A 12,032-nucleotide genomic window follows, 5' to 3' on the forward strand; every position below is an offset into this window, starting at 1 on the left:
AATCTGTGCATCCAACAAAACTCCATCCACCTCTACTTCTCTTTTAGCTGTGGCACAATAACAGTGGCATTGCAGCTAACAAAGATGCTAACTTTTGATAATACACGCTAATATGTGTCTTGAGCAGATGTTGTGGGAATACTTTGACAGCACGCAGAGTGTTACCTTTAACTTTAAACTAGATCAGCATGTGCACTTGCATAAGGCTGAGTTTATGTGTGCATGTGTTTACACTGACTGCCCATATTTTCTTTTTCTGTTGCAGTAAAAACATGAAAATAGCACTCCACATCACACGCCTTCCTGCATCTGAAATATTCACCAAAGATTCCTTTTACATTGAGAATAAACCAGCAAGTCAGCAGTCTACCTGTTTGCGCTTGTCATGCTCCAGATATTATCTGTGGATGTGGAGTTTCTCCTCATGACTGATGAGCTTGTCATTTGCTTCTGAAACCCTCAAAGTATATTACGGCTTATATGAACACTCTTTAAAATGCTACTTCAGACTACATGTGTGGGCACACAGCACCTAATAGCTCTGTGTATCCCATACTAAAGCTCTGTGCGTGACCGATCAAACAATGATCTAAACATTAACTGAGAAGTGAGGCCTGGAAAAAGGAGAAGCTAATCAAATGTCATGAGACATACAGTCTATTTTCAGTTAATAATAAAATGAATATGCAATGAACAATTATTTTATTATTTATTTTATTATATACAACAAATAAATTAACCCGTTTTTCAATTAACGCAATAAATATTACAAGACAACTATTTTAAAACAATAGCACTCAACTGAATAACACAGCAAGCATTTTTGGGGGAGCTGCTTCTGCATAACAAAGACACATTTTATCAAAGAGTTCTTGCCTCAGCCTAAATCACAGATCTGCAGCATGTCTGCACGGAGACAAGACAACTGTTGAGACAAAATGTGACATGTATCACTGACTGTTTACAGTGAGGATTTGGAAAGATGAGGTGTTTTCAATTCCTGTTACCCTGCCAGAACTTGAGATGAGAGAGGATGAAGGTGCAGAATGATCAAGGTATTTGTTGAGATGGTTAACTGATGCAAGCGAAGAAGAATTCCCGCTTCAGATCCAGTATGTTGGTGTTGGTTCACAGACCTTTCGAGTTGGCTTCAAAACATTCGTTCATAGTCACTGGAATGATTGCAGTTAGGGGGCTAACACGAGGGGACAGACAAATACTGTGCAAATATTGTATGTTAGCAAAATCATGTGTGGGATTGGTATTATACAATAGAAACAAAACCGGGAAAATGACGGAGGAGTGCAGGTGCGGATTTCAATGCATGAATTGACATAACATTGAGGGTAGGTGCGTCCAAACTATGGTCCATAGACCACATGCGGCTCACCTCATTTTCATCTCAGTTTTTAACTGCCTGTAGTATTATTCTGTGGTCGTAAAAATATATTTAAGATGTTAATAATAATAATTCGTTGGAGGAATTTATTTCTCCTAACGATTCAGTGGAATTGTCCCACGTTGTCATATTTCTGAATGAAATACACAATGATATCAACCACACACATCGACGGAGCTCAGAATCTGGCCGAATGCGCCACCAAAAAAGCCCCACCTCTGCCACAACTTAGACCTATTTTTAGCTGGTCTAACTTGTAGTCTACTTTCTGTAAACAAATTGTCTGGTTTGCCGGCAATGTGTAATAGAAAATGCCCTCCATCTGCCGGAACGCCCAGTGAGGCGTAACACAGTCTGCCAAACAGAGATGCGAAGTAGCAAAGTACAAATACTTCATTACTGTACTTGTGTATTTTTTTCAGTACTTTTCAGAGCCTGTCCGTTTCTCCTTTACTTGAGTAATAATTTCGGTGAGTACCAAAGTCATTTTTTTACACAAGTAATTGTACTTTTTACTCAATTAGAGAATGTCAGTACTTTTCCCATCTCTGCTGCCAAATGAGCAAATACGGTAAACTATACTTGCCCCTTGACTAAAATGAAAACGTGCCCGTTTTACGTGCAGCGCACGTGCGCCTGTCTGCCAAAATAGGGCCCCAATCATGTGAATGACTACTGTGGTGACTTTGGACAGGGGCAGTTTCTGCTTTTTCTTCTTCTTAGAAAATGTTTGTCATAAAATGTGTCTTCTTTTTACAGTGATCCATACCTATACTGACAACCTAGTAGCCCATTTCTTGGTAGCTTTAACTCATTGGAATAGTATGGGTATTTTTCTTTTTCTTTTTGTAAACCCTTGTATAAAAATTTGACTCAATGTGCTGGATATAAATAACCCAGCGTTGTCTCGGGCCCTTTTGGACCCAGTCCTAGTGGTTTAGAAAAGGATTGATTGATTTTAATGCATCAAAATGATGTCAGAGTACTGTAGAAAATGTCTTGTGTTTCCTCCAGGAAAGAGGGGAGATTAAGGCATCAAACCAGTTGTAAAGTGTGTTTATGTAATCTTTTTGACCCCAAAGCAGGGGTGTCTAAACTTTCCCCCGAGGGCTGCATACCACAAAATTGAAGGATGCGTGGCCCACTTTGGCGTTCTTCATCTTTAGTTTATTATCCGGCGCTAATGTTCCTTTAAATCATTTTTTCTCTGTACAAATCGAGACCCACAAACTGTTTTCTAGTTCTGTTTTGCAAAAGTCCTGCCCACGACACAGTGATTTCAACGTGTCATCATTCTGTGTGACACACCTTGATTTGTGGGCACAATTCATATTAAAAGTCTCCTCAATCATACTCATATTTTTAAGCATAAATGAAACAGACAGACAAGGCAAGACCTCTCCTAAAGAAAAGGTAGAATATTTAACCATTTTTTGCATTGCATACTATTCTCAATGTATATGATAATAACAACAACAACAATAGACATTATACAGCATTTCATCAAACAATACTTCAAAGGGTCTGAGAACAAGGTGGGAATTGAAGCAGCAGCTTGCCATGGTAACTGCTAAGTTTTGACTTGCTTATGAAGATGCATTAAGTCATGCCTCATGTGTTTTTTGGGCAACACGGGCCATAAATCCTCACTCCGCCCAACTGATTGATGGAATGTGGGCAATGCCAAACAGCAACACAGTAAAATGTTATGAGTGCTAAGATTTGTTAACTTCCTCGATGTGTTTATGACTACATATCAGTGAAAAATCAACAACAAAAACAATGCTGCATGCGAGCAAGCAATTTAATGACAATGTTTCAAATGCGTGTGCGGCACCCAGAAGGACGTCCATTTTTTTCTTATATTCTTTTTGTGCAAGATGCGTCAACTGATTTCATTTAGTTGAGAAAATTGTGTGCAGGCTTGGCACAAAGTTTGAAGGTTGTATGGCTGCTCTTCGGACATGTTCAGGTTTTCCTTTAATGAGCCTGACCTATTCTGATCAAGCTCCTTCTCACACTACACATGTCAACTTGGCTTTCTCTAATAATGCAAGACAGGAAAGCTACAGCTTAAACGTCTCTATTTTTCCACCTTGCCAAATATCCGTGGGCTCAAACAGTGGGACATTATGACCAGACATCAATGAAAGAGCTCATTGATTTGGGTGGTTGGGGGAAGGTCCTGTAAGGACCTCGAGGAAAGCAAGAAAGAAAGTGTGACAGCAGACTTGCAGTATCACCTTGCCTACATAACAGACATCCAACATTTCCTCTGCTGGTAGACTACTGCTGGTTACAGCACGCTCTGGTCAAGGTCCAAATGACAACAGCTATGGCTTAATAAAACACAACTGTAGAATGAAATGTGGGTCTAGTCAACATTTACATTTGTATTTTTTTCCGAGTCCCTCAAGGAATCAGCAAATGTTGTGAATGTTGTTCTCGGGCATCCACAAAAAGGTAAAAGATTTTGATGTGTTTATCACATAAACATGTCAGAAATTATTAATTAAAAGGTCAACGAGTTTCCCAGAGGTGAGTACATGCCAAAACAGTTTTAATATAACTCCTCTTATTGCTCTGTACTTTAACCTTTATTCCCTCTCACCTTTTGATTAATTTCTGCACAGTCATCAATGTCCCCAACAGAGCTTTGAAAGCAGATCTCTTTTTGAATGGAAGTACACCTCTAACTTGCAAACTATATGATGTTTGTATGTACTGATTTTATTTGTGATTATGTCTCGAAAGCAACCAGACAGAACCATTATGTTCATTCAATTATATTTGTGTCTTACAAGCATTCCATTTGTACTTTGTTGAACAGTTATAATTTATAACAAATCCATTCATGCTTATTTTGTAACATGATTTCAAACGGTTAAAAAAGGAAAAAAAAAGTCTCATATCATTATTTCGTTCACCTCATTTCATTGCTTAGAATTTTTTTTATAAACATTATACCTAATATTTAGGTGGTCTTTGTGTAAATGCCATGTTGTTTTCCACCAATAACACATCTCTAAATAGTAACAACATTTCTTTTCATATGCCCCGATGAAAAAAGACAATTCAGTTACAGTAGCGTGAACCTCGATTGATAGCTCCCCTCTCTGCTTCATGTTGAGGTCAACTTTGTAAAGAATGCTCTTGTTTTGGTTCTGAATGTGAAGCTGAAGGGATTCTGCTGCTTCAGGTCCGCTTGGCAACACTCGGGCATCAATGACACAAAACATCTTTGAGTAGGTAAAGCCAGGCATTCAAAATAAAAGCATGCTAGTATACAGACTCAAAGATAACATGATAGAGAATTTTGGAAAAGATCGCTATCACATTTATTTGGACTTCCTACTGTAGCTTTCTGCTACGACGGCACCTCAACGACCCCAGCCGGTTACTATCAGCAACTTGGCATACTCTTCTCAGACTTTTTTAACTTGCTAGCCTCCCACGAGCATCCCCAATGCTGAGGATTATCTAGCATACACTGAGCCTGAATTGACAAAGTACTGTCGCCGTTGTAATCAAGCTAGCGTAGATGCGGCAATAGAGGCGGGCTAAAATGCTAAAGTTAAGCTAAAGCTACAAACAACTAACATGTCAGAGTCTGTCAATCAGCTCCAGAGCGTGTGTGCAGACATTCCGGTGATAGAGAAATACTGCTTGACAGACATTGAAGTGCTGATGGTAAAGTGCAGACCATTTTATCTATAAAGGGAGTTCAGTGTTGTGTTCATGTTGGTGGGTTGCTTCCCAAAGTGGGCTGACAGGACTTCAGTACTGCCCCTACTGCATGACATCATAGATAAGCACGAGGATGCACAACCAGATGCTGCAGTGGCACATTAAATCGGAAATAGGTGAGTTTTTCTGTGAGGTAATGGAAGAACCACCCCCGCAACAAAAAAAAGAAGCCAATTCCCAAATGCAAAACAAAAATATGTTGTAGTCTTGTCCACAAAGAGATACAATATTCTACATATCATAAGCAGTTGGGATGGTGATGGACATAAACACCATGATAAAAAAAAAGCAAATAAAAGCAATTATTAGCTAGCTGGCAATTGTACTTTATTTTTGGCAGGTGTATTTTCTCACTGCAATAAAAAAAAAAAACATGCTGTATAGACAGTCTATTGACCAAGTTGACATTACCCAGGCAGGCCCTGTGCTCACTCCATTCGTTCCCTTCCTTGAAAGAAACATGAAGATTACACTGGCTCAGAGCGTTTTCCAAATCTCTCCCAGCATTCCGCATGCTCTTGTACTGCCAAGTGGCGTCCTGCCTAAACCTCCAAAATAACTTCCCGCTACTGATAGAGAAACAGAAGGCAGATGTTTACCGTCCAAATGAGACAAAACCTGATAAGCACACAAATCTAAGTTAAGTTGAAGCAAGCTGTATTTTGGAACACTTTGGAGGAAAGCGTATTACTCACAGGTCAAAACATTAGGTCTACCTATACAATGTATTGCAATCCAATACAACAAAAGCATAAAATGCATTCATAAAAACAATCATACTTGGTTTTGATCACAAAGATTTTTGCAACATTTTGGGTGTCATTTGCAGCCGTCTTCATACGTATGTGGACAGGTTGTTCACTTTAAGCCAATTTTATAATGTTTGTTCAATGCTTTTGCTCACTTGGAAAACAAAAGGTACTCTGTCCTGAGTTGTTAACACATCTAGAAATAAAAGCTTGAATTCTGAACTTTTGTCTGATATTCATCTTCTGATCTGAAACCCAACAAAAACAAAGGAATTGATCTTGCAGTTCCAATACTTTTGGAAGGGACTGTACATCTTGATTGCTTTATCACACATTCATTTACAGTATGGTCGTATAAAATTGCATCATAAGAACTGTCATTGTTCAAATACTCCTGTCTCTAACTGTATTTTCCTCTGACTTATACACCTTTGTCACAAGCTCAAAGTCACCATAAAATCATAACATGCTCTCCAAATGTCATGACCTTATTTTATTGTATTATTTGAGCGCTAAACTGGTCACAAAAGATGAAAATGTCTGAAATGTGTACAACTGATTTGTGTTGAAAGACATACAGTAAACATCATCTGGGTGGGTGTGCATTTGTATCAGTTACCTTATTGTATCCATACTTGACGATGAATAACCTTTCACCTAAACTCCGCTGCACGCTCGCACTTGTGGGCTTTAGGCTGGCGAATGTTACATAACAGCTATTACTGCGCCAAGCCTGACCTCTGCTTCAAATATCCTTGTGTCACTTCCACGTGTCATGCAAGGGCTCTTTTGCTTGTAAGAAATGTCACTCATCAGCATGAATAAAAGCGAAACACGCATTTGTAATCACTTGTGATATTTATCACTCAAGTAAAAACTATATTATAACTGCTAGCTGGTTCTTAATGTCCAGTATATACAGTAACTGTGGCCCTAAAAACAGCTGACTAGGGGTGAGAGACACATTTTAGACTGGTTGTCAGAATATCACGCAAATAGTCAAAATTTCATGGACAAAATAGTCTTCAATAAACCTAGCGCAGTGTTTCACAACCTTAATTGAGCCAAGGCACACATTTTACTCTACAAAAATCTCACTGCACACCCCATAAAAAAATGATCTCGTCTCAATTTACAAATGTATTAACTCATTGTGACATCTGGGCCTGTTTAAGAGCGAACACGGCTGACAGAAAGACATTTAATTAGTCTGTTGATGATTATGATAATAATAATAATAATAATAATAATAATAATAATAAACTTTTATTTCGTTAGCTTATACGACTTTTACAGTAGTCTACAATAAATAGTTATGAATAAATTAATCAATTTTTGAAAGTTCCAACCTCACTTACAAATACAAAAATAAAATAATAATAAAATAAAAATAGTGCCAACAATATAATTTGCATTAGGTAATTTTTTGCTCGTCGTCGCCGACCACACAACGCCACTTTGCTCATAAACACTTGAGTGGATCCAATAAACTGGTTTGTTGATAAGAAGTGCAGTGGTGAGGTGAGTCTGCTGCGGCTGACGTGAGGTCCCATCTCGACTTGGACGTGCACGTCGCATCCACTTGTTGCGTTCACACTTCACAGCAGGTTGTTGCTATTTAAAGGGACAACAACATGGCACACGGGCTGGCTAGAACTCAATCCGGCGACACGGAAATGCAAAAGTCCGACGACAACAGAAGAGCCTTCGTGTACACAAACAAGCGGGGCTATGAAGTTACCCGAAACCCACTCCTCAACAAAGTAAGTGTGGTGACGTTGGAAAGAAGTTTGAAACGAATTTCGAATGTGTTTCTAGCTTGTAGCGGTTAGCTGATGCGTTTAAGTGTTGTAGGACGGCAATGACTAATCGTTAAAGGAACATATACTGTATTGATATTTCTTTCAAAATGACTTGTAGTGATGTAAATCATAAGTCATAAAAAAAAAAAAAGATCACAGCATATTTCTGGCACTGACACGCCTCCCTAAACTTTGATGTCTGTAGTTGAAAGTAACTGAAAGCTATATTTCATTATGCCTGAGCTTTTTAGTACTGTGATGCCAAACCAATAGGTTTAACAAGTTAACAACTATGCACAGTTATAATCGCTATGCTTTAAGTAGTTAATCAAGTATATAAAATAGCTAAGTATGTAATTTTGATAATAGTAGCCAGCGTACATGACTCAGGAGGAGCAACTGAACGCAGCATTAGCCAGAAGGTTAAGTCAGTTATATTTAGATTTAAAGAGCCCCCGACTGTGAAGCATACACTATCAATATCTCCCTGTCATGTAACATTTACTTAACAGTGTTGATGCTTGACATTATAAATGACAGGCACACACACATATATTTATACATTCTGCTGGGGTGTAAAATAAGGTCACCACGGCACCTGCAGTATTTTCAAATACTGTATTGTAGCGATTGTCAAGCCATGCACTTCCCAGGAAGCTTTGAAATATAAGTAATCAAAGCTGAACTTAGCATTTATTTACATTTGTTCCTGTTGCATTGTGTGTGCATTGAGTGTGGTTATGTTGTCTTCATTGAAAGCGCAAAGGAACATTTCCAATTTAAGGTCACAGGGTTAAGAGAAAGGAAAAGAAAGGAAGGAAGGAAGGAAGGGAAAGGAGCTCCAAAGTTGGCTCAAGTCAGGATGTTAGTGTGTGGCGTGACTGAGAGTTATTGTGTTAGTTGTGTTAGCAGCTCTTCTTGAATGTGTATTCTGTTACGGCTTGTGGGACTAAAGCGGCTGAAGCGCACCAGCAACTATGTCATCCTTTAACCACATTTGAGGGTGTTACAATATTACGGGTTAAACATGTTATGAGAGACTAGGGAGGATGCTTAGTCACGCTGACAAATGCTGAGCCAACTGTCATGATTTGACGTAGAAGGATGATGTGCATGTTGTTCTGGTTGAGAACATGCTTCTTTGTAGGTTCCACCTGGGCAGACTCACTTAACCTGTTCCTTTATTGTTTGCAACAAACACATGCTGAACAATAGCGCCCTTGCTAGCTGTTCTAGTGAATTCTCAGGGTTTGCGTAGTGCAGTGAGGGTCACAGAGGTCATCGGCCCAGCTTGATGTGATCTCTGTCCATGGTGCTGACTGACCACTAAACTTTTCAGTGTGGTAATAATTTTGTCTGGAATCCCTCAGGAATAACGTGAATGTTGTCTGATGCTCATTTATTAAAAGTTACTCACACACAGTCAAGTTAGTGTGATTCCTCCATTCACACGGTGTTCTGTCAGAGAAGCCTGAGATGAACAGACAAACCAAGGGTGATAAAGATGTGGTCAGTCCGTTACAGGCCAGACTGATAATTTATCAGTGGAGCCTAAACAAGCCAGTGTGTGGTGGTGGCGGCGATCTGTTTATCTGCACAGAGTTTGTTTACAGTTAATGACTCCGATCCTGAAACCACCAAATGTTGCCAATGAACCCTCCTTGCTTATTTTCCAGAGCTAAAGTGAGTCCAGCGTTGTGAGTGAGGTGAACCGCGTGCTCATATGTTCACTGTTAATGAGAACATGTTGACTGTATTTCATTTCGGTTCAACAATTCTCACTCCTGATTTGCTAGTCATTTAGTAGTCGTTGAACATTATGCACATTTTCAATGCAAATATTAACCATTGGTCCACTGGGACAAGTAGCCTGTGGCCAAGCTTTTGACTCAGTTGCAGTGATGGCTCATCAATAGAATGCGTCATAGAATGCGTATTTCATTCCCTCACCCAATTAGAATCGGTAAGGAATCGGATTGGTAATGGAATTGGAATCACTAAATTCTGAAGAGCTTTGTGCTCGCCAATTTTTTAGTCCAGCTAACAACTGTCACTGCCAGTAACCACTTGCTTTCACTAAACTTGAATTCTGTCCTCCATCCTTGTTGCTTCTAGTTGCCACATGTGTATATACTGCTGTGATTGGCCAATGTTTATTTTTAATTGGACCGTTTTTGAACTTTTGCACTTGGAAAGGAAAAAGTATTGCTTTTCCACATTTAGGTGTTTATTTTTGTGTAAACTGAAAATATGCAATACAACAGGTGGATAGAAACACATTAAGTGTCCAGCTGGAATTTTATAAATCTGTATTTGACCAAGTGATTTTTTTGGGAACGGTTTTCCCCTTTAAACTGTACGTATGGATGTTTGGCGTGGAGGTCAAACTGAATACTCCTAGCTTCTGGTCCTGTACACGGTTTGTTTACATCTCAATTTACACTCCAGGGCCATGAATGTGCCCACTGTGTAAGAATGCTCTTAAAGAGGGCTCGATAGCTTGACCTAATTCACGTGGAAGGCTGCTTGGTTTACCATTTCGGATGTTACATGCTGTTTTGTCTATCTTAAAAGGCCTTTTATAAATTATGACCTGAGCCCTTGGTGGTGTTAAAACAAAAAACTGCCTTTGGTTTACTTTACCGGCTCAGTCGTTTATGTGCATTATTGAAAGTAAATGTTACAACATCCATATTGTATGCTTTTAATCCCACTTTAAATGTTATATTCGCTATTGGTGGGAGGTGGCTCCGTCAAATTGAAACCTCTTCATCTGCTGTGACACCCGCTCAAGGCTTTTGAGCAGTGACTGAAAAAAAAAGGCAAAAAGTTTTCTTTGCAGCCAGGTGAAGCCTCCACTGTCAGCGCTGTGCCTGAACCGGGCCGAGGAAATTGGAGCAGAAGGTCGGAAATGACTACTAAAGCATGTTAGTGGCCAGGCACAGGCGGGCCTCTGTAGCTCAGGCAGTGGCACATTGTTTCCCTCCATCTGATTTCAGCCAGCCCTGGGGATGAGGTGTTTACCTCACCCAGGTCAAGTCCACTTCACCTCCAACAGGAGCCAGTCACAGCACAACCTGCTAATTGATGCTGAGGCCAGCAGCGCTGAAAGCGGCCTGTCCTCACATTGACAGGCTTTGATTTCCTTTTAATCTCTGCACACACACTATACCTGTACATGCAGTCGTGCACACTGGGCAACGTATGTGCCCGTGGCTTTACATTGCACATTGGTTAACTTTGCCTCCTCTCTCTCTCAAGAGGGGGAACCGGATATAATAGATGTGTCTTGTGTGTGCTTGCTGTCCAATAAAGAGATGAAGTGGGTTGCGAGGTGTAGAAAGGGTTCTCTGTGGTGAGGACGAGAGCGCTGGCCGCGCTCCACAGACGTCCTCTGTCTCTCTGCTTGATCACACGTTAATGAGGCATCTGTGTGAATCCCAGCCCTCACCACGTCTCTGACGCTGGTTTCGCTTGCTGCTGCTTTGAAAAACAACAACATCCTTTTCGAAAAGCGCTTATAGCACCCAATCAGGGATGCTGTTTCACCTCAAAAGCTGAACTACAGATGCCCATTTATTGATGCTGTACTGTAGATGACCATAACCAGTGCATCGTAAAAGGTGCAGAGAACTGAGACAACTGTGGAAGGAGAGCAAAAAAGCAGATTTATAAACAAATGACATAAAAAATGTAGAGTGGGGGAAAATGTTGATGCACTACCCAGACCATGATGTGACTTGGGCTGACCTTTCCAAGCCTCTTGATTGGGTTCCTAAAATGTGATGGTATGCTAAATACTGCAGGTCCTGATAACCCACTGCAACAACTGGAAGTCATTAGACTCTCATGTTTGTTACTTTGGTTTGGCTGCAATATTCATCAATTGCTCTCAGATCCTTTCACCACAAGGGAATTTTCCTTCACCCGTGGCCAGCATGCATAAATCTACGAACAAACAGCATACAGTAAATTTGCCGATTTACCAAAACTGCAACGGACATGTGACTTTGGCTGAAACATGGAGTGTGTGGCTCTTGACTTGTTTGGTTACCATACAATTGCAGTCTCCATTCAAGTGATTGCATATTTGTGGTTAAACAAATTTGAGTTACTATAGTTAAGGTTTAAGAAGATATTGCATTTGTATTTGTTATAAGTGAAATGTCAGAATGCACCAGAAGCAATGCTTTATCTGCAAGTCAGTTGGACTCAGCATGTGGGGAGTGATGGCAGGAAGCAGTGGAGGGATGATTTCAATCTTCTCACAGCAATATGCAATGACATACAGAAGCCTGGAATTGCAAATGCTGAGTAAACATTTTTAACTGGCAA

The 12,032-nt window shown here is 40.0% G+C and overlaps 1 protein-coding gene across 2 annotated transcripts in view; it reads left to right on the forward strand.

The window, feature by feature from the left end:
- Positions 1–7,337: 7,337 nt before the first annotated feature.
- Positions 7,338–12,032, forward strand: part of me1 (malic enzyme 1, NADP(+)-dependent, cytosolic) — an 84,126-nt gene continuing 79,431 nt past the window's right edge. The window contains exons 1-2 of one of the 2 annotated variants that reach the window (XM_086078161.1): positions 7,338–7,416; positions 7,520–7,658. In XM_086078161.1, coding sequence (XP_085934287.1) covers positions 7,530–7,658 — 129 coding nt within the window. In that variant the 5' untranslated portion in view covers positions 7,338–7,416; positions 7,520–7,529. Of the gene's footprint in view, positions 7,417–7,436; positions 7,659–12,032 lie in introns of those variants that run through there. The other variant, XM_086078160.1, reaches the window with a different exon arrangement.

This window comes from Leptonotus elevatus, chromosome 6 (assembly GCF_054856555.1).
Source record: "Leptonotus elevatus isolate MCC_2025b chromosome 6, RoL_Lele_1.0, whole genome shotgun sequence".
NCBI classification, from domain to species: Eukaryota; Metazoa; Chordata; class Actinopteri; order Syngnathiformes; family Syngnathidae; genus Leptonotus; species Leptonotus elevatus.